General features: G+C 51.2%; 1 protein-coding gene across 1 annotated transcript in view; it reads left to right on the top strand.

The window, feature by feature from the left end:
* Nucleotides 1–16378, top strand: part of MRC2 (mannose receptor C-type 2) — a 29138-nt gene extending 12760 nt beyond the window's left edge. Inside the window, exons 6-30 of the mRNA XM_083877687.1 lie at nucleotides 651–794; nucleotides 1282–1470; nucleotides 2229–2383; nucleotides 2656–2763; nucleotides 5068–5183; nucleotides 5289–5437; nucleotides 5554–5771; nucleotides 5992–6134; nucleotides 6553–6655; nucleotides 6745–6883; nucleotides 7121–7156; nucleotides 7646–7806; nucleotides 8118–8185; nucleotides 8463–8563; nucleotides 8674–8819; nucleotides 9235–9349; nucleotides 9430–9593; nucleotides 9806–9914; nucleotides 10374–10612; nucleotides 10700–10868; nucleotides 11042–11191; nucleotides 11467–11586; nucleotides 12074–12253; nucleotides 12645–12671; nucleotides 13532–16378. Coding sequence (XP_083733813.1) covers nucleotides 651–794; nucleotides 1282–1470; nucleotides 2229–2383; nucleotides 2656–2763; nucleotides 5068–5183; nucleotides 5289–5437; nucleotides 5554–5771; nucleotides 5992–6134; nucleotides 6553–6655; nucleotides 6745–6883; nucleotides 7121–7156; nucleotides 7646–7806; nucleotides 8118–8185; nucleotides 8463–8563; nucleotides 8674–8819; nucleotides 9235–9349; nucleotides 9430–9593; nucleotides 9806–9914; nucleotides 10374–10612; nucleotides 10700–10868; nucleotides 11042–11191; nucleotides 11467–11586; nucleotides 12074–12253; nucleotides 12645–12671; nucleotides 13532–13752 — 3470 coding nt within the window. The 3' untranslated portion in view covers nucleotides 13753–16378. The remainder of the gene's footprint in view (nucleotides 1–650; nucleotides 795–1281; nucleotides 1471–2228; nucleotides 2384–2655; nucleotides 2764–5067; nucleotides 5184–5288; nucleotides 5438–5553; nucleotides 5772–5991; nucleotides 6135–6552; nucleotides 6656–6744; nucleotides 6884–7120; nucleotides 7157–7645; nucleotides 7807–8117; nucleotides 8186–8462; nucleotides 8564–8673; nucleotides 8820–9234; nucleotides 9350–9429; nucleotides 9594–9805; nucleotides 9915–10373; nucleotides 10613–10699; nucleotides 10869–11041; nucleotides 11192–11466; nucleotides 11587–12073; nucleotides 12254–12644; nucleotides 12672–13531) is intronic.
* Nucleotides 16379–22517: the final 6139 nt, after the last annotated feature.

The following is a 22517-nucleotide window of genomic DNA, read 5'->3' as shown; positions in this document are numbered from 1 at the left end:
GTGCCTGAGGAACACCTTGTGACCACCAGAGATGGCCCCATGGCAAGGGAGGTGGCCCTGCCTCCTGCAGGGTATCCCCTTGCTGCATGGGGACAGAGAGCCCTAGGGGCCTGTGTAACAGCCTGGGACATCTTTGGAGCTGCAGCTCCAGACACAGGCTGCTAAGGGGGAAGTGGCCCTCTGCAAACACTCATTGACCTTGTGGATAACCTGGGCTGATATTCCTTGTTTGGCGCATTGCTGCATCCCTGCTTAGTGCTGGAGTGTGGCATAGGAGTAGTCTCCAGCTGCAGACACCCATCCCTAACCCTGGAGTACTCAGAGGAAAGAGGGCCATGCCTAGCGCCATCACCCAAAGGCATTTGGGGGAGTACACTGAAACCCTTGAAGGAGGTTTGAGGACAGGTGGGAGGAGTTCAGGTCTTGTCCTTTGACCCCCTGACTGCTATCAACATTTCCAGGTAAAACAGTGATCCTTTGGGTTCTTGTGCATTGAGGCACTATAAATAATCCTGGGCGTGTTATCACGTCTTCCTTGTGCAAAATAACAAAATAAAAGAGGTTTTACTGGTGTTGAAGCAGGCAGAGCTGCATTGGTGGCTCTGTCCTGGCTCCTCAGTAGCTTGTCCCCTCGTTATCCCACTCTCCAGACCAGCCCGACAACCCCAGTGAGGAGAACTGTGGGGTGATTCGCACCGAGTCATCTGGGGGATGGCAGAACCGCGACTGTGGTATCGCACTCCCCTACATCTGCAAGAAGAAGCCCAACGCCACAGCTGACCCCTTCCTGATGGGTGAGCAGGGGATGACCAGCACTGGGAATGGGCAGCTCTGTAACCTATTTGGGTGTGCTCCCAGCATGGTCAGGGGATGCTGTCCATATAGGTGCCCATGCTGTCCTCAGCTTGCTGTCCTAGGTGTGCAGAGTAGGGCTTGATTTAGGAAAAGTCATCCTTAAGGAACATTTCCAGGAAGTGCTTTGTGCCATTCCAGATTAGATGGTGAGGGAGAGATGGAGAACAGCAGGTCCCTGTGGTCCCTAGGGGAGGGAATGCTCTCTACTCTGCCCTCATTCCTCTGGAGACGGATTTTGTTTTGTCCCTGGAGCTCTGAAGCCACAATTCCCACACCTTCCATTGCCTGTTACATTTTGGCCGTGGCTTTCCCACTGCGGCTTTGGCTTGGTCTGCTGAGCACCCGCAGGACTACGGACCTTTCCCTGCCAAGGAGAGGGCTGGATTAGCTGGGCAGGAACCCTCAGGCTGCCTTGTATCCTGCCAGACTCATGGTCAGAGGTGAAGGTGGACTGCGAGCCCAGCTGGCAGCCCTTCCAGTCCAACTGCTACCGGCTGGTAGGAGAGAAGAAAAGCTGGCAGGAGGCAAAGAAGACCTGCCTGCGGAGCGGGGGTGATCTGGTCAGCATCCACACCTTCTCCGAGCTGGAATTTGTCACCAAGGATATCAAGCAAGGTAAGGAGGAGCTTGCTGTGCTAGCAGCCCCTTTATTGTCTTTTGGGATCCATGGAAAAGTCCCTGGATATGCTAGAGACTGCAGAGTTGACTTTGTGGTTGTGCAGGGAGTGGAGGTCCCAGGCTGGGAGGTGCTGTGTTCCTTGGAGGAGCCCATAATCTGGGTGCATCCTTCATCCAGCAAATGTAAAAGCTGTTCCTGGAGCCTGCAGTGCTGAGTAAAAACTACACAGCTGTAGCTGGGAATGGTGCTAGTCCCAGCTGGTTAATATAGGAAAAGATGGGAAAAAAAATCCTGCTGGACTTTCTGGAGGAGGCCAGCAAGGAGGTATAGGAGAGGGGAGGAAGGAGAGGAAATACCGCTGTCCCCAGGCTGGTAGAAGACTGGGATTTGCAGGAAAGGAATGGTTGAGAACCAGTAGTTCACTGGACCTGAGCATACAGACCTGGACTTCTACTCCCATACTGCTAGCCCTTCTCTGAAAGCTGCAGCCAAATGTCCCTGTGTTTCCCACTCTGGGAGTCCATGTCCTTGTATTTGCCACTCCAGGTGCCCATCCTTGCAGGCAGGAGCTGCCCTGCCCTATCCTCCTCTGTCCTGCCCACTGGCACAAGGAGGTCAGAGCTGAGCCCTGAATGGGTTTTGGCAGGCACTGTGCAGAGAACAGTCCCGTCACGAGGGCTGAGATCACCAGGGGGTTCTGCACAGGGTCAGCCAGGAGGAGGGAATTTCACTCCCTCCCTTCTTGTCCTGGCAGATGTGGAGGAGCTCTGGATTGGCCTAAATGACCTCAAGCTGCAGATGAACTTCGAGTGGTCAGATGGGACCCCCGTGAGGTTCACATACTGGCACCCCTTTGAGCCCAACAACTTCCGTGATAGTCTGGAGGACTGTGTGACCATATGGGGACCGGTGAGAGCCTGCAGGGGATGGGGGCTATCCTGCACCTCTGTAAGGAGCACCGCAGCATCCTCATTGATGAGGAAGGCATTCCTTAGGGAATGTCTTCATCTGGGTTCAACTTAGCTCATCTGATCCGTTGGGGTGGGAGGAATCCATCTCATCATCCTTGGGGATTTGGTGTGGGGAAGGAAAGTCTGTGGACCCAAGGTAGGGGCAAAGAGGCTGAGACATTCCCCAGACTGTCAGACAGGCTCATTGCCATTCCTCCTTCCACCCTGCAGGAAGGGAGGTGGAATGACAGTCCCTGCAACCAGACCCTGCCATCCATCTGCAAGAAGCCTGGTCGAGTGAGCCAGGAGAAGGAGGAGGATGACCACGGGTGCCGAAAGGTGAGGGCCACCTGGGACGGCAGTGGCTCTGGCTGCTCCACAGCTCTGCATAGTGCTCAAGGCTTCAGGGGACCTTTCCTTAAAACCATTTTGGGGAGCCCCGATGAGCAGCACCCAGAGCATCTGTTTCTGAGAGCTGTTGAGCTGGAGCACTCTGGGGCTGCTGAGCCCCTCACTGCTATGGTGAAGTCCATGGGAAGAAATTGGGACACAAAGCACATGCATCTGTGCACGTTGTCAAAGACCTTCCCCATCAGGCAGCTTTGGCTGCCAGCAGGGATGTTCATTTTTTTCCCCCTTGCCTCTCTTTGTGCCAAAACACAGAAGCACTTGGGAGCCTAGCAGGATGAAGGTGGCCCTATGCCTTAACATGATGGCAGGTTGCCTCCTGCAGGCAGAGCCTGAGCATTGTGGGGACACCAAACCAGTGGATTTTCACTCAGCCTGTGCCCTGCCTCAGTTTCCCCAGCTGTCACATGGGGCTGAAGCCCCCCTGTTCCCACACCTGCTGGGAAGTGGTTTTTGTGGTTCTCTGCAAAGCCTCCAAGCACTGAATCTGGTAGCACTGTGGCTCTTGAACCTCTCTCAGCCTTTCAGAGCTGGCCCATTTGCTTGCACCTTGACTAGTAAGCAGCTGCTCCAGACCAGCTCCCAGAGGTGCTGCTGGGCTCCTCCCATGTCTTTGCCCTATTTCCAGCAGCTGCTTGGCTCTGCCAGAACTCGGGGGAACACAGCATCCAGGAGAGCTGCCATGCGGGGCCAGATTTGAGGGCTGCCAGACATAGCTGGAAGAGCCCCAGTGTCCACAGGTGCTGGGGATGAGACACTCAGTGGCAAAGTTCTGCTACCATGCATCTGTGTGTCCCCAAAGCAATCCTAAGGATTCCCTATGCAGATTTAACTCCCTCCTGGCTCTCCAGCCACAGTCTTATCCTGGTCCTGGGTGCCCAGCAGAGATGCACTGGGAAGCAAACTGTGAGGGACAAATGAAGCAATGAACCAATGCAAGGCACAAATGAAGCAAGAACCATCCTTCCTTTACTTACTCATTCTCAATGAAGACCTTTGCCACCCAGAGGAAGCAGCTGGTGGAGAGGAGGCACATCTTTCTTGGCAGTTTGGTCCTATCCACTCCAGCTGCTCTGCAGGTTTTTCATGGTGGTGTTGCTGCTTTCCCCCCCCCACCCCCCCCGCCCCCTTTAAAAATCCCCTTTATTTCAGGAGCAGCCTTAAAGGAAGCAATGAAGGATAGAGGTTTGGCCAATGGGAAATGCAGATCAGGAGAGGGATGTGAGGGCACACTGGGATTGGAGGCTGGAGGCAACAGTTGGGGCTGGGGATCCTGTTCTGGCCCTCTTTTGGATCACAGGGACTTGCTGTGGTGCTTAGTGTGTGGGAGTGCACCCCCAAGGTATTACGGGTACTGAGGCTGGTGCTGGCTGGTGACATTGCACTGTCCCAGGATAGGCCCCTTTCTTGGCTGTTCAGTTGCATCCATGCTGTTCCAGAGGGACCCAGCATATGGGTCTGTACCTGGATTTGCCAGCTTCAGAGAAAGGCTGTAGGAGCAAGAACTTGGGGTAAAAACTGGGATTTGTGGTTGTTTTCATTTTCCAAAGTTGCTCTCCTACCTCTCTCCCCACTGTGCTGATGACACTGCATATAGCATGTGCCCCCACTGTCCCTCCAATGCCCGAGGGACCCAGGAGTAGAACCCTAGTGATGCTTCCCCTTCCAGGAGGTCCCTGAGCCTGGGGCCACTTGGCTCCTTGACTGAGCCACTTCACCCTTGTGAAGGGTGTGTGTCCCCTCTTGCAGATGAGCCCTCATGTCCCTCCCCACTCTGCCACCACTGCTGCCAAACCCAGGGCCATCCTGCTCCCTGCTCTGGCAGAAAACAGGCAGTTTTGCCTCCAACCCCGGAGAGACTCCAACATCAACAAGGCGGGGATTAAAGCTGGCTGCAGTGGTACTCGCTTTGGACTCAGCCCTGCAGCATAAAGAGGAGGATTGTGTTCCCCTGCCTGTGCCTTGGCTGGGGCTGGATGCTGGCAGAGAGAGCTGTTTCCCCAGCTTTGAAGCTGCCTGGGTGTTTGTTTTCCCTATAGCCATGTCCTCTGGGGCCAGGGGCTTGTTAGAGCTCAAAGCTGAGCAAGGTCAAGCTGGGGCAGCTAGAGGCAGGAGACTTCCCAGGAGAAGGCAGAGGCAGTAGTGGGATGTTGCTCTCATGCCCTGGGATTGCTCCCATCCTTCTGGGGAGGTCCAGGTGGGCAGTGGTGGATGTTCCCTGTCACCTGTCCCCAGGGCTGGAAGTGGCACAGCCCGTCCTGCTTCTGGCTGGGTGAGGACCGTGTCCCCTACAGTGACGCCCGCAAGACGTGCTCCGACTACAGCTCCACACTGGTTACCATCACCAACAGGTCAGAGCCATGCCAATGGTGGTGGGTTTTCCCCAGAAAGAGCCCTGCAAGGTGGGGGCTGGAGCATCATGGGCAGCTCAGCGCCCACTGTCGCTGTCCCTCCAGGTTCGAGCAGGCATACGTGAGCAGCCTCATCTACGGCTGGGATGGGGAGTATTTTTGGACGGCTCTGCAGGACATCAATGAGACAGGCGCATTCCACTGGCTGAGCGGTGATGAGGTGATGTACACTCACTGGAACCGCAACCAGCCCGGTAAGGGTCGGGGGTGCGATGGGGACTTCCCCTTCTTGCAGGGTGGGGCTGGCACTGTCCCCCAGCACAGTCCAACCCTAAGTCTGCCATCTCCCCTGCTCTTGTGAGTGCTCCAGGTTACAACAAAGGTGGCTGTGTGGCTCTGGCCACTGGCAGCTCCATGGGGTTATGGGAGGTGAAGAACTGCAGCACCTTCAAGGCCAAGTACATCTGTCGGCAGAACATGGGCACCCCAGTCAATCCTGAACTGCCCGGTCCTTTCCCCACGCCCAGCCTCACTACCACCTGCCCCCCAGGATGGAGCTCTGACCCCAAACTCCGTCACTGCTACAAGGTGAAGGGGGGTTGGATAGGTTGGTGTGGGGATGCACGTGCCTCCCCAGTGCAGGGGAGTGAAGGGGTACACTTTGGTGCTTGCAAGAGACACCTCACAACCCTGGCTGGGGCTGGATGGCAGAACTGTGCCCTGGGATGTGGCTGCCTGCTGGTGGGAACAGTGCTCTGCTCCTGTTCTGCTGCTGAGCTCCCCATGCTGTGGGTTCTTCTTTTCCCAGGTATTCAACTTTGAAAAGCTGCAAGAGAAGAAGACATGGATCGCTGCACAGGAATTCTGCCGGGAGCTGGGGGCCCAGCTGCTCAGCCTTGGAAGCTATGAGGAGGAGCATTTTGTTGCCAATACCCTCAACAAGATTTTTGGGTGAGAGGCTAGCAGCCTCAGTGTGTCCCACTGTTGGAGTGTGCTTGCCACAAGCCCACAGCTCTCCCTGGTGCTCTGGCACATGTGGATGGATGGATGGATGGATGGATGGATGGATGGATGGATGGATCTCTCTGAGCGCAGACTGGTGTACAGAAGGTGCATCAGTTGGTGTGGTTGATATGGGAGATGTGCAGGAAGTTCAGTGTAACTTGGGGATGGAGCTTGGATTTAAAGCAGCTCCAGCCCTGAGATAGGATGCCTGTTATCCCAGTTCCTACCTTCAGGTATGTGGGGATGGCAGGCTTTGAAAACAAACAGAAAAAGCCCTGATTATAATTATATATTTGTATATAAATATGAACCCCTTCAGTTTGAAGGGGGTTGTGTACTCACCTGTCCCCCTGACTCCCCATAGGGAGTCAGAACCAGGGCTCCACGAGCAGCACTGGTTCTGGATTGGCCTGAATCGGCGGGATCCCACTGGTGACCAGAGCTGGAGGTGGAGCGACGGGCTTGGGGTGAGTCCAGGGGGCATTTGGGTTGTGAAAGGGGCAAATCTGGTGCTGGTGGAAATGCCCAACACTGCCCATCTCTCTCAACCCCCCAGTTCTTCTATCACAACTTTGACCGCAGTAACTATGATGACGATGACATCCGGAGCTGCGCAGTGCTGGATCTGGCCTCCCTGCAGTGGATGCCGATGCAGTGTGAAGCCCAGCTGGACTGGATCTGCAAACTACCCAAAGGTACTGGCAAAGGGGTCCCCAAACCCATCAGCTGTGACTGACCTGGAGGAGCTTGGGCTGTGGGTGGTAGAATCCTTGGGAAGAGGGAGGGTGGTTTCTAATTCAGGGACTAGGAGAGCTGCTCTCACTTCTGGGGGAATTTAGGAGGGGCATCCTGCTGTTGTAGCCTATGGATGGTCTGTGGAGAAGCATCCCAGCCTGCATCTCACTGACAACTTCTCCTTGCCCTTTCTTCAGGTGCTGATGTGAAGGAGCCGGAGATCACAACCCAAGGTGTCTTGGCCACAGCCTTTTGACACAGTCACAGACTATTCTGGGTTGGATGGGACCCAGAAGGACCACGCAGTCCAGCTCCTGGTCCAGCACCCCAACAATCCCACATTATTCTTGAGAGTGTTGGCCCAATGCTCCTTGAGCTCTGGCAGCCTTTGAGCCATAGTTATTGCCCTGGGGAGCCTGTTAAGTGCCTGACCACCCTCTGGGGGAAGAACTTTTTCCTGATATCCAACCTCAACCTCTCCTGACTCAACTTCAGGTCATGCATAGACCACCTGATGGTGGTCATGGGTGTCTGCTGCAGTGTTATTCAGAGGAGGATGGATCCTGGGCAGGGTTGTGGGTGGGAGGGGAACCCAGGCATCCTGCTGCAGCTCCACTGCGGGAGAGGGACAAAAGCAAAGCAACCCAGAAAGCACGGACCAAGGGTCAGGGTGACCATGGCAGGGGTGTCAGCCTCAGTGTGACACCAGTTCCTGCCTGCAGGCAGCAAAGAGTGGGTGAAGTACCAGGAGGCCGAATACAAGTTCTTTGAACACCACTCAACATGGCTGCAGGCACAGCGCATCTGCAGCTGGTTCCAGGCTGAGCTGACGTCAGTGCACAGTGAGGCCGAGCTGCACTTCCTGGGCCAAAACTTGAAGAAGGTACCAGGGGGACAGGGACTTCCTGGGGCACCAGTGGGCTCTGCTGTCTAGTGGGCTGCTCTTCCTTGTCTTCTTTGACCCTTTTCTGGAGGGACAATATCTGGGGGTACTAGGCTTTGCTGGGGTCATGATGGACTTGTGTGGTGGCTAGTCCTGATACCTGGGGGTGGTTTGGGGGTTCAGCATAGTGATGTTTTATGCCTTGCTTTTGTAAGCTGGGGAAGGGTCTCTGATCCCCATGGAAGCCTCAGTTGCCCCCAAAGATCCCCCTGCCCCTGAAGGGCACTGATATGTCCTCTCTGGGCATGCAGTTCTCCAGGGGCCAGGAGCAGCACTGGTGGATTGGGCTGCACACCTACGAGAGTGACGGGAGGTTCAAGTAAGTCACAGATAGCCACCGTATCCTTGGACATCCCCACCTACAGTCCCCATCACATCCCCACACCACTATGTCCCTGCATGTCCTTACACTATTGTCCCCATCTCTCAGATTGCTGACTCAGCAACTGCATCTCAGGGGTCTTATTCTGGGCTGCTGGGCTGGAGGTTCCTCACCCAAGAGGGCAGTGGTGGGACATGCTCCCAGTTAGGACATTCAAGTGGTCCCATTCACCAAGTCAGTGCTCAGCCTCGTGCTCCTCCTGATGCTGTTCCAGGTGGTCTGATGGGTCCCTCCTCAACTTTGTCTGTTGGGCACCAGGCAAGCCTCGGGCCATCAGCAAGGACAGGAAGTGTGTGTACATGACAGCCAGCCGAGGTGAGGGCAGGGCAGGGCTCTGCGTGGGTTTCTGAGGGGCTGGGGCAGCGTGGCTGGGGCAGTGGTACTGGTGCAGAGGGGCATCATCCCCAGCCTATCACTCTCCACAGAGGACTGGGGGGACCAGAAGTGCATGACAGCACTGCCTTACATCTGCAAGCGGAGCAACAGGACAGCTGTGAAGCCTTCCCTCTCCCCGGTACCTGCTGCCACAAGTGGGGGCTGTCCCCAAGGCTGGCTGCCCTTCCTCAGCAAGGTACCGCTGCAGGGAGGAGGGACAGCAGGATAGGAGAGGGGATGGCAGGATGGAGAGGTGATGGCTACTTCCTGGTCTTCCATTAGCCCTGCAGAGGCACAGAGGGGTTGGCTGTAAAATAGCAGAATGGAGAGGGATGCCTGCACATGTTTTGTGAGGTGTGCTGGGGGATGCATTTACAGGGATGCTGGGAGATGTGCTGTGAGATGGGGAAGGTGAGGTGTATGCACAGGTTTGCCAGGAGAGATGTGGGAGGGCCAGAGGGGTTGGGGGGTGGCAGGCATGAGGGTATGCAGGAGAGCAGGACCATTGGGGCAGAATGGGGCTGCAGAGGGTTGCTGGGTGGGAAGGGTGCAGGGCTCAGGGTTGGGGGCAACTGCACCTCCTGGCTCATTCTGTGCCCCTGCCTGTGCAGTGTTTCAGCTTCAATGGCCACAACAAAGGCGAGCTAGTGAAGTGGCCAGAGGCGAAGCAGGTGTGCGAGAGCCAGGGTGCCATCCTGGCCACCATTAGCAGTCCCCTGGAGCAGGGTAGGTCTCCTCTGCCCCACCACTCCACCAGAGTTCTACCTGCCAGGGGTGGTCCTCAGCATCTCACCTGTCACTTGCAGCCTTCATCACATCCATGCTGCCCAACATCTCCTTTGATCTCTGGATTGGCCTGCACGATGCCCAGGGGGAGTTCCAGTGGGTGGAGGGGGAGCCACTGCGGCACGTGAGCTGGGCACCTGGAGAGCCCTCAGGCTGCAGCTCCTCCAGCCCCCGTGATAAGCCGGTGAGGGAGATTCCCCACAGCACCCCCATCCCCCAGGAAGGTCTCAGCACCAGGCCCAGCCTTGGAAAAGGAAAGATTTAGCAGGCTGGGGTGGCTCTCTAAGGGCAGTGCAGGATGCAGCCCTGCAGGGTGGGGGTTTCTGGCATGGGGATCTCTGTGGTGTAGCACAACAGTGCTAAGGGCAGTGCTGACCTTGTGGTTTGGCTGTGCAGACCAACTGTGTTGTGGTGTGGCATGGCTCGCCCCCTCTCTTCACGGGACGTTGGGATGACCGGAGCTGCCTGGAGGAGAAGCATGGCTATGTCTGCCAGCAGAGCATAGGTAGGAGAGGGATGAGGGACAGCCTCAGCTCTCTTGGCTGGAGATCTGCCACTGCCATCCTGGTGCCCCTTGCTGTGGTGGGACTGGGGAGCTTGGAGCAATGGGTTTAGCTTGGGGAGAACTGGGGAGACAGACTTAACTTGGGCAGGTGGGTCCTTGGTCCCAGCCTTTTCTGGGACAGCCCCAAACCTGTGCACACCAGCGTGGCTCAGTGTGTCCCACATGGATGTACATCCTGGTGGAGAGCTCCCGGGTGGGGATGGTGCTAGGGTGTCACTGACTTGTCATCCCTAGGGATGTGCCTCTGCCCTCCCCAGTTGCACCAGGATATCACCAGGTGCAACCAGCACAATATTGCTAAGGACAGCCTGGTCTGGGTAGGGGTGGACAAGGGAGTGACCCACCTGGGATGCAGAAGTGTCCTCTGTGCCCTCTGACTATGTCTCTTTGCTCCTCCAGACCCGTCCCTGAGCTCTGCGCAGGCACTGTTCCCCCCTTCTCCTACCGGCACCCTCTTTTACCACAACAGCACTTACCGCATCCTGCAGAAACCCCTCAGGTGGCACGAGGCGCTACTGCTCTGCGAGACCCTCAATGCCACCCTTGCCACCATCCTCAACCCCTACAGCCAGGCCTTCCTCACGCAGGCTGTCAGCAGCCTGCAGGCTCCACTCTGGATTGGCTTGGCCAACAATGAGGTGAGGGAATGGGGCAGGCACCTGGGGCACTGGTCCCCAGAGGGGTCACAGCAGCCCCCCAGGCATCTCCCCACTGTGGTCTTCCAGGGAGGCCGGAGCTACTCATGGTTGACGGAGGAGAACCTCATCTACACTAACTGGCAGGATGGGGAGCCCCAGCAGATCCCTGGCTGCTCCTACATGGACACGGATGGGAGCTGGCGCACAACTGGCTGTGACACCAAGCTGCAGGGGGGCATCTGCCAGCTCCAAATAGGTGCTGGCCGGGGGGCCTGGGGTAGTCTGGGTGGGGTGTGACCAACGATTGGAAATGGCATCCCACCAGGGACTTTATGGAGCATGTCCTTGTGGGTCTGGGTGCCCCAGTGTGCTGTGGGACCCCAACATCCTGTGCCCCACCACATCTTTAATGTACCATGTGCTCCCCAGGTCACCCCCATACACACAAGTGGACCTACAGTGGCAGCTGTCCCAAATCGCTGGAGGACTCGTCCTGGATCCCCTTCCGGGACCACTGCTACACCTTCCACATGGAGATCACCCTTGGGCAGAAGGACGCCATGAGGAAATGCCAGAAAGGTATGAGGAGGTTGGGGTGGTAAAGGAGAGTGATACATCCTTGGAAATGGTAGAGAGTGGGATCCCCAGGATGTTTGTGGGTGCAGCAGAGCCCCCTTGTCCCTGTGCCCGTGTCCAACCTTGGTCAGCCATTGTCTCCTTGCTGTTCCGTTTAGGGTTCCCCAATCATCATGTGGTTCATGGGTGGGTCCTCAACTTTGTCCTCTTGGACACTACTGCTCCCTAACTCAATCCTCTCAGTTCTGGGCTCCTCCATGACAGTCTTCCCTCTGCAGTTGGCGGCACAGTGTTGTCCATCCAGGATGAGATGGAGAATGTCTTTGTGTGGGAGCATCTCCAGGCATACGAGGGCCTTTCCAAGGGGGCCTGGCTGGGCATGACCTTCAACCCTAAAGGTACAAAGGAGTGAATGAGGTTTGAGATACTCCCCTAGACACCTCCATGAATTCCCACCCAGTCTGCAGTGAGCAGAGGAAGCCCTTGGTGGTGGCACCAGTAAGGAAGGCTCATGCCATAGGGTGACCAGGTGCACCAGTATCTCAGGCCACGTTGGACATACTGTGTCTGTCCTCCTCTGGCTTGGTGGGATAGGAAACCCAAAGCCTTCTCCAAGGCACTGGAGCCTGCAGATTTGGAAAGGTGCACTGTAGCCCGTGGTCCTCCCCATCACACCTCCCCACCATAGAATCCCAGAATCGCAGATTGGTTTGGGTTGGAAGAGACCTTAAAACTCATCCAGTCCCACTCCCTACCATGGGCAGAGCCATCTTCCATTAGACTGCATTGCCCAGAGCCCTGTCACACCTCCTTGTACTTTCTGAAGTGGAGCAAAAGTGAAGTGTCTTCTTAAGACTCCTCAAGCTTAATTTTCCCATTTCCTAGGTGGCACCTTGGTTTGGCATGACAACACTGCCGTGAACTACTCCAACTGGGGCCAGCACGACACGGGGCCCAGCATGCTTAGCCAGAACAGCTGCTACTGGATCCAGAGCAGCAACGGCATGTGGCGTCTAGGCTCCTGCACAAACGTAACCATGGGGGTCATTTGCAAGATCCCCCGAGGTAGGGCCCCCTCTGCTCTGAGGCTTCTGGGCTGATGTAGGGTGAGCTGGGGGCTGGGGCAGGGTGCTACGCAGCAGAGCTGTCCCACTGGCAGCACCAAACACATGTTTTGGGTAATTTCAGTGCAGGGGCTTGTATGGGTTTGTGTTGGGGTCTGCAGGTCTCCATTGGGCTCGGTGATGGGCTGTGCATGTCTCAGTGGCTGGGTCAGCATCTTGGGGCAGGATGAGGCTGGTGGAGCAGAGCCAGAGGACTACCCCAGCTGTTTATCACCCATTGCCTGTGTGGTGCAGCACTGGGAGCAGTGCAGGGTGTGAGTCCATTGGTGCTGGTGGTGGGAAGATGGGAGGATGTTATGACTATGCACTCACCTGTCTTGTTGCCATTGCAGCGGAGGAGAGCAGCTTTTCCAGGGCAGGTGAGTGACACCATGCGTCTGGGCACAATACTGGGACTGGAAACCAGGACTGGGAGCTGGTGCCACAGCCCAGCTTGTGTAAATAACCAAAGGATTGGGGTTTGCGGGTGGGGAATGCTATTCCCAAGTGACTTTGGCTTTGGCTTAGGACTCCTGAGCAGCAGGAGCCTTCCTTCCATGAAGGTGTGTCTCTGCCCAGCTGCTTGCCACACTCTCCTTTATGTGTCCACACTTCCTGGTCAGGCTGGGGGATGGCCAGCATGTCTGTTGTTAGGATCCCAAAGATCCATCTCAAGCAGCTGCCAAATCTTCATATACACCAGGAAAGACGTAGGAAGTCTGCCCAGCTCTAGGAGGTCTCCCAGGGGCAAGGTGTCCCCAAAACAGCAAAGCAGATTTACAGAGTCACAGAATATGCTGAGCTGGAAGGGACCTACAAGGATCATTGAGTCCAGCTCTAAGTGAATGATCTATAAGGGAATCAAAACCACAACCTTGGTGTTACCAGCATCATGCTCAGCCAACTGAGCTAATCTCATTCCAGTCCTGTCCTGCTCTGACTCACCATAGGAGAAACAGGCTCCCCAGGGCAGTGGTCGAGCTCAAGAACTGCCAGATCTCAAAAGTGTTTGATCAGCACTCTTAGGCACAGGCTGGGATTCTTGGGGTATCCTGTGCAGGTTCAGGAGTTGGACTTGGTGGCCTTTGTGAGTTCCTTCCAACTCAGGACATTCTATGATTAAATGACCCTGCCCAAAAACATGGGTCTGGCTGGAGCCCCACCAGCCCCAGCTCTCCTGCCGGCTGAGGAAGGAGCAGGAGCCATCTGTCTGCTTCTCAACAGCCTTTCCTCCCTGCAGCTCTGCCAGAGAACACTACAGCCATAGCAGTGGTCGTGCTGTCGACGCTGGCGCTGTGCGCTGTGCTGGGGGTCGTCCTCTTCCTGTACAAGCGTCGACAGAGTGCAGAGCGCAGCGCCTTTGAGAGCGCTCGTTACAGTCGCACCAACTCCAACCCCAGTGAATCTGCCGAGAAGAACATCCTGGTGTCGGACATGGAGATGAATGAGCAACAAGACTAATGGCAGAGGGGACGCTGGGGGTGGGGACCTGGGGAGGGGGGAGGATGGAGAGCATCACACACACTATCCCCACGCATGGGGCAGGGGTGGCAGTGGGACTGATGTGGCAGGGCAGGGAGAGGGACTGGGGTCAGGGTTAGGGTCCAACCAGCTGGGCAAGAGGAGGGACCTAGGGTCCCTCCTGCCCCACATGTCACTGCCATCATCTCTGGGCTTGTCCACAGCTGCCGGGGTTTTGCCTGCAGCAGCTGTGGAAGCAGTTTCAGGGGTAAAAATATTTGAGGGAAGTTGCTGCACAAGTTTGAGAGCTTTCCAGCAGCATGAACAGGCTCCAAGACACTTTTGCCTTGGGAGAAGGCAAGCACAGGCATTCAGGCCCTGCAAACATGCTCTTCCACCCAGGAATTGAGTTTGTGTCCACAAAGACATCCTCCCAGGCAATAGGTCTCCAAAGCTGATCTACCTCCCCTCTGTGTGCAGTGACAAGGACCCTGCCAGCTCCCAGCCCCGCCACTGTGCTGCTCCTTCCCTCTCTTCGGCCTCATCCCCTCCCTCCAGCAGAAAGCAGCAGTGATACTGTTGTGGCAATCCCACCGTGGACCCTCAGGATCAGCAGTGGAATCCCCCTTCCTCCCTTGCACATTTCTAGGGCTGTGTCCAGCCCCAGTGAGGCTGTGGCAGCTTCCCTGTTCTGTAAGCCAGAGCTTGTCCCATTTTCTTAGGTGTGTGTGTCCCCCAAATAACTGCACAGGAGAGCACCACAGCAAACTGCTTGTCCAGCCCCTCTGGTGGGAGCACCCTCAGAACCACAGGAGGAGTTGGGTGCCTAGGCAGGAGATGCTACCAGAGATCTGGGGACACCCTCTGTGTCTTGCCAGGCAGGGATGGCATGGGGCTGGGGTCACTTGACATTGGTGGCTTATTGGGCCCAGAAGGCCAAGGATCTATGCGGCAGGGTGGGAAAGATTTGGAAGTTTTGGTGGTTGTTTTGAAGTTTGCGTTTTGTTGGGTTTTTTTTAAGGAAATGGTGGTAGCTTTTGTTGCTATACTGTACTGAGAGCGTGCTGAATATATACTTTTTTCACACAGCTGGCTGGGGTGTGTGTGGTTGCCTGTTTCCCATGTAGGGTGTTGCAGATGAGGAGGTGGAGTAGAAGGGGGAAGGCAGTGTATGGCTAATCCTCTGCCTGGCTTTTGAGCTGTGCAGAAAGCCCTGGGGATTCCCAGGGCTGAGCCATCCTCCATCAGCTGCATGCAGCAATATCCCTGGGACGAAGGATGCCTGGTGACAGTGAGAGGTGTTAGGTCCCTAACGAGGGTTCCCTGCTAGGAATGGGATCCAAAGAGCCCCTTGGACCTCTGAAGTGGGATGACACAGCCCTACAAGATATGTTGCCTTTAGGCCTCTGTCTCTGAGGCTTGAGTTGGGGTAGGTTTTGCTGCAAGAACAGGGACAAACAAATTTTTGTCTGTTTTTTGACACCTGTGTGGATTTTAAAATCTGTTGATTTCACTTAAGCTGGACATTAAGTGTTTAAGAAACTATTGGGGGGTGGGGGATCCAGGTACCACTGGGTTTTTGTTTACTTTTTGGCAACCTACAAAAGCTGCCATGACATTTCAGGGTGAGGAAGCGTCTGGAGCACATGGACCTGCCCCACCTCCATTTCTCTCTTATTTCCTGAGATCATTTCTGGTTTGGAGCAGTTGGTTCTGTCCATGGGCCCATGCCTTCCTGATGTGGGAGCTAGATCCTGAAAAGCCAAGCGTGAATTCCTTCTCATCCCCCGCAGCTGGATTCCTGCTGCAGAGCTGCTTGGAATAGCATGCTGAGCTGAAAGCTGTGTTGCTGGTGAGGATAGAGGTCTAGGATTAACTCCTTCTGGATGGGCAGATGTGTTAGGAAGTCCTAACAAATAAAGATTGAGGTTTGGATTGATGGGCAGGGTGATGGAGGAGCAGTGCTGAGGGTGCAACTGGGCAGGGTTGAGGCTCCTTTGAAGTGATGAGACCCTGGGCACGGTGGGAGCAGGGTAACATGGGGCATTATGGGTGGGATGGTGAGGAGTAATAGGTGATGGACGAAATTCTGTGTCATGGAGAGGCTGGGAAGGAGCTCCCACAGTCATGCAGGAGCTGTTAAACTTGGCTCTCACCCAGCCTGACCTGGAAGACCTTGCTTATGAGAGGGTTCTTTTTATCTTTTTTCTGGTGCAAATTACTTTGTACTTTTTCCTTCTCCTTTGCTATTGATAAAAGAAATCTGTACAGTTTAGAAGAAATGTTGTCTGAGAAGAGTTTTGTAAACTTTTGGCAGTTATCGGATTACAGGGAAACACATATATGGTTACGTGGTATCTCCTGTCACCATTAGATAATGTGAAGAATTGCTTAACAGGACCCTGTCAATTATATATATATATATAATATGTCTGTATATATATATATATGCGCTTTTTTTACTCTGTGGTTTGTAAGATCCTTTTAGAGGCTTGGAAATAAAATTTCCTTCCCCACTTCTTTTCTTCCTTTTATTTTTTTCCTCTTCACAATTGGGAAAAGCAAAACTTGTCTTTCCCTATGTCCTCAACAATATAAAGCTGAAATGACACTAAGCTGCCTGCAGCAGAGGAGGTTCCAAGGTGCCCAGGTGAGGGGGATGTTGTATTTATTCCTTGTGTTTTTTGGTTTCATGTCCCATGGATAATGATGTCTCTGCTCCACTGGTTGTTTGGAAGTGTTGGCTGGAGCACTTCCACACACCAGGCTTCCCCTGCTTGCAGTGGTCACTCAGTGCTGTTTTCTCTCCTCCCTCTTCTTTGGGGCTGTCCCATCCCTTCAGTAGCCCGGGGCTGTCCACACCCACCACTCCCTTCCCTGGAGTCAGAACCAGCACTGTCCCCACTCCCTCACTGTGCTGGGGAGAGATGCGATTTTATAATCACTGAATCACATAATCACATATTTTTTTAGGTTGGGAAAGTTCTCTAAGCTCGTTGAGTTTGACCGTTTCCCCAGCACTGTCAAGCCCACTACTCGCCCATGTCCCCAGTTGCCTCATCCACACGGCTTTTAAATTTCAGTGAGGTTTTATTTGTGTTTACTGGGGTTTTGTCTTTGAGTGAAGAGCACAGGACAGGCACCTGGAGCAGAAACTCTCAGGATGCTTTGAAGAAAGAAATTATTTTTCTCTCCTTTTGTTTTTCACCCAAGAGATGAGAGGATCTCAGGGGGGCTGCTCCATTTAGTTGCAAACAGCAGCCGAGATAATGCAGAGCGACACTGCACTGCAGCAGGGAAAAGGAGACTGGAGTCACCTTCCTTCTGGAACTTAAACCCTCTCAGAGTGACCTGACCTGAATTCAGGTATGTGTTTTCTCTTCAAAGGAAGCTCAGCAAAGCTTGTACTACCGATGTTAAACAGTGAAGATCAGAATGTGGTTTATTTATTTATATTTTAATCTAAAAGAAATGTGGCCTTTGGGGAAAGCACAGTTTGTAGTAACCAGAGGCCCTTTCTCACGGGCATGAAGAATGTCCACTTTTTATCAACTCTTCTAAACCTGAACTGAGCATGCTAAGTTTAAAAGACTCATCAAGAAAATTCCATGAGATCTGGTTCAGAATGAATTCATCTGGAGAAGGATATAAAATAAGCTCATTATTTTAATCCCCTTTATTTTCCCTGCTGAATACCAAGGTATCAGACAGAGGGAAGGCAGCACCTCCAAAGCAGGCCACTAGGGCATTCTGAACTAGTCCCTGGCAGGTGAGCTGCCTGTCAGCCCACTGATCAGCCCGGGATCATGGGCTAATGTGAGGGTGTGGAAGGGGAATGTCCCTTTTATTTTCAGAAGCAGTTTATAGCACATGTAAGTGCAGCATATCACACCCAGACCCCAGGATGTGCTTCATCTGATAAACCTAAGTCAGCTCAAGATGTCAGCACAGCCTGAGCCTCCCATTGTGTCAGCTCTGGTGCACTCACTGGGTGCTGGCAGATCTAAACTGGGTCAGGTGAACAGTGACCTAAAATTCCCTGTTCTGAATAAAAACAGGAGACTAGAGCAGCTTGGTGAGCTGCAGTGTCTACATCACACCTCATGGCAGGTGCACAGAATACTGCCCTCAGAGGCTAAATCCCTCAATTTGATAGGTAAAAGCAGACCTGAGCTGCTTGGGACTTACAAATCATCTGCATTGAATGTTTGTAACCAAGCACTATGGCTCTAATATCCACAGTGCGTGGGAAGCACTCTAATATATTTGGGAGCTCAACAGCACAGGCAGTGCAGAATCCACCATGCCATGCTTAGCTCTATTAAAGGCATGTGGTGAGTTTGTCTACAAGCTGTAGCTAGCAGAGTGTAGAGAGAGTGAGGAGACTGCTTGGCTGAGCTGCTCTTTGCCACTCAGATCCAACACAGCGGTGCTTGTAAAGGTCACAATTCCGTGTTAAATGTTCATGTTAAAGGAACATGAATGTGCTGAGGGGCTGCACTACAACAGAGGTCAGGGTTTTGCAGAGCCACCAACATGTCTGGGCTGTGACCAGTGGCCATTGCCATTTTGAATCAAATTGCACTTGGCAGCTGTTTTCATTTCACTCTGTGGTAAAAACCACTACTCTGAAAACAACCAGTTTGTGCAAAACGAATCACCAGAAAGCTTTTGTTTCCTCATTCCCAGAAGCCAGGCATAAGCCTGACTCAGAAGGTGGATAAAGGAGGAATCCAATGTTCTGTGAATGCAGTGTCTGCTTAGTAAGTAATTTTGTTCAGGAATGACCAAATATGCTGCATGCTCCTCACTTGGGATGGTTACCAGTCAAATTATCATGTAGAGTTTATGCTTAATTGTTACCTTCTACTTCTAATTCATGCAGTCAGTACAGAGTTTGGAAGGCCCAGATGTGAACACCAGTAAGCACAGTCCCACATATGTGGGATCAGGTTTCCAGTGATGAACAACAACCAGTGCGGTGTTAACCAGCAGCATAGGGGATATTAAGTCCCTTAAAATTTACAAAATTATACCATCTCATCACAGAGTAAAAAGAATTGTAGTGTATCAAGCAATATGTTTCAAGTTCATATATTTGAGAAAATGTGTAAATCAGGCAAGAAAGAGAAAGTTAATGTACAAATCTGAGCCTTAAAAAGAAGCTTATAAGAATTTATACAGCAAATTTGTACACTGATCAGTTCTTTTGCTGAGATGCAAATGCTCCAGGCATCTTACTGTACAGTGCAATGAAGTCTTCAGGCTCTTTTCTAGCTTCACTTCCAAACAACAGCTGTACTTTCTAGTTGCTTTCCATGGATTCAACTCTGTGTGTCAGCATTCAAGTCAAGATCTGAGCAATTGTTTTCCTTCTTCCTACATTCTCCCTTATAAAACAAAGGAAAATCTCCCCTTTATTGAGGACATGGTAGTTGTTAGAGAATGTTAAATACAAGAACTTTCCTGAAAGTTCATCCCACTCCACCTGAGAGAAAGCACTGGTGTGCTCTGGTCCTCTTGGCTGGAAATTGTGGACAGGATCACATAATTTTATACACTCAAACTCTAATCAGAAGAAACCTCAGAAGCAAAGAATGTCAGTGTTAAATGTGACTTCAGACACACATCAGGGGACCACAGGCATCTCCACAGCGTGTGATTTTAAAGGTTAAAGGAAGTTAGTTAAAGACACAACTTACTAGCCAACTGTTTCCAATTAGATGAGGCAGTTTTGGGACATAATCAATAGAAATGCCGTCGACTTCACTACTAGTTACTTTGACCTGTGGTCTTTGGAATTAATTAGCTGCCAGTGTTTGGACTTTAAAAGATAACAGTACAAGTTCAAAAAGGACTGTGTGACATAAATACACTTGTTTTGGCTTTAGTTAAAGTAGGAGAAAAGCAGGAGCATAAAAAAACAGTGAAAAGGGTACTTGGTTAGGCTTCTTGGTGGAATTCGAAGGTCGTGAGAGTTTTAATTGTTTTTCTCAGAGTCAGATCTGTAAATGAAGAATGAAGGGTGATTTAGAATTCCTTTCTCCATCAACAAGAAGAAAAGCAAGCGACATTAACAAGATGAAAAGCTGCTGCTTTCTCTTAAGCCTTGAGATAGAGAACAATCACTGAATAAGTATTTTGATTGCCAATTATCTGCACAGTTATCTTGCTGTTCTGCTCTCCAAGACACCTGCATGACTACTTCTGAAGTTGATTCTACTGCCCATCTGAGGGTACAACAGCTTCCTCAGCATTCAAAGCCTGTTTATCAAAGGCTGTAAAATGATGTAGCCTTCATTTATACAGTTTGACTTACTGTGAAAAGTATAAGGTGTAAATAACGTTTTCTCACTACACATAAACTTCTAAGAACTGCAGTGCCTCAGTGTCTTTTTGCTTAAAATGGGAATTTTTAAATCCTTACAGTACTGTTGGTAAGTTTTAATATGTGAAAAACCTTTTCAAGCAACTGTATGCAAATCATGCAAAACCTGGAGAGTCTGCTTGCTTAGATTAGCTATTGTTTACAATACAGCTAAAAAAGCAATTTTCCTTTTGATGGGCTTGTCAAATCTGTAGCATTGTTAACTCTTCAAAATTATATAAGAAGTAAATTTAGTCCGTTCAGTAACTACCAGACATAGTTTTTTTGGCATAATGGCTAGATGGGGGACAGTGTTTTAAAAAAAAATAAATTAAAAATGGTCTATGTAGAAGAGACATGATCATTAATTAATTAAAATTTAATTCAAAGTACGATTTTATATTGTAAGGAATGTGTCAGAATGGGCAAGTCACTTTTTGTCTGTTTGAGAATGTTTTGCCCCATGCTCTGATGGAAGGCAATATGCTGGAAGTGGAAAAAGCAAGTCATGCTGTAGGAATTCCGCACTGCTGGAGCTAATGGGAGAGAGTCTGTGAAAGTCCCAGCTTGTAATTATCCAGGCAGTTACAAGATGTCACTGCATCCCCAGCCAACAGAACCAGAAGAGTTCTTCTTTTGCCAAAACCCATGGAGAAGGGGAAGCACATCTATCAAAGGAACAGGACTCACTCCAGCTGTTTGAGCTTTGCTGAGAACATTAGTTGTGTTACAGACGTAGGAGCTGTGGCCGTGCTCCACTCGCTTGGCATTTCCCATTGTTCCCAGTCATTGCAAGTCTTTTAAATCCTGTTTACATGTGGTGTTTTTCCTGTAACTGTTTGAAAGAGTAACGTCACTTTAGCAGCAGCATCACAATCAGCTCCTTGGTAAATGGATCTGCAAGACAACAAATAGCTGTCAGTCATTGGGAAAATAGCTACTTAAAATATGCATTCTCATTTTTCTCTTCACTACATGGGCAATGGATTGTAATAGGACCTGGAATGGGAAGGAAAAGTGTCTGGTTTTGCAAAAGACTGCAAATTCACACTCTGGAGAATATTATTATGCTACGGTAATAAATTATTTACTATAGAGAAAGTTTTCTTACCTTTGTATTTGCATTTTATTTCAACCTTTTAAAGAAATACAACCATTTCTATCGGCTGAGGGACAGGAGTCCCTGTTCTATAATCCAATTTAGCAGTGTTACATCAGGAACAGGGAGGTAATCTCTTTTTTAATCAATAATCATTGTTGACAAAACATAGTGAAATATGAAGTTTAGTTTGCCTAAATAGCCATTAAAAAATCCAAATTGGAAGAAAGAAGAAAACCTCTTTAATAGAAAATAGATTAAATACCTGTGAAATGGATAGTTTAACTCCAAGATCAAATTGAAGGTTGTGAGTAGGAACTTTGGAGGCAGCAAATTTACAATTACAAGGCAAAGAGCAAACATAAACATGTGTGTTACACTCAGAAAGGGGAAGTGACTGATCCCTGACTCACCAGGTGATAGCTATATCAATAAAAATAGAAGTTCAAGCAAGTTTCATAACGACTTTTTTTTTTTTACTTCTCATTGATTCAATTAAAACTCTCCTTGTTCACAGAAGATGTTCCAGAGTAGGTATTAGTGTGGCTTAGATGTACTGCAGGATTGAAGATGATTTTATTTTACTGGAGTAATCGTCACATTCAGGAATAGTTCTGAGGCAAAACAGAGTTTGAAGAGAGGGAAAAGGGACACAGACTGAAAGAGTTTGTGGAACAACAAGGACTGCTGAAAATATATCTTTTTAATCAATAATACAAGCACCTCTTTAAAATTCGTGTCTGGAATGCAAGATTAAAAAAAAAAAAAAATTAAATTGCGGCTATGTTCTAGCAGGTTTCTAGGAGTCCCAATATCCTTCTGAACTCAGCAGGGATAGGCACCTAAAAATCCAATGGCTTAATGTGATTGTAGGTCTTGAACCCTGAGAGAAGAAACAATCCAGAAAGTTTCCTCAAAGGATGAGGCTTCAGCTGGTCTTTGTTCAAACACTGAACCTGGTTTGGGAAACAGCTTGAGCCTCCTCCTCTTTTTGATGCAGCCCTGCCCGTTGACATCACAGCTGTATGAGTAAATGCTCAATGCTCTAACCCACAGAATCCAAAATCCTCTTTGTTATAGACGGGTAATATGATGATTGGCTCTCACAATTAGAGGATGAATATTGTGTATATGATAAAGAAGTTTGTATATGTTAAAAGAAGTATGGTTATGTTATTGTGATTTGTTGTTTGGACATCATCTGTTCTCCCCATAGTCCCCTTCTCCCCTTTCTCAATTGTTGCCACTGGACAGCCTGGGTTGTCAAGGACATGTGGAGGGAGAGCCCTTGCATGGGGC

The sequence above is a fragment of the Zosterops lateralis genome, assembly GCF_965231275.1.
Source record: "Zosterops lateralis genome assembly, chromosome: 24".
Classification (NCBI taxonomy): domain Eukaryota; kingdom Metazoa; phylum Chordata; class Aves; order Passeriformes; family Zosteropidae; genus Zosterops; species Zosterops lateralis.
The sequence above is the reverse complement of the archived record's forward strand: the minus strand, read 5'-3'. Positions and strand labels throughout refer to the sequence as shown.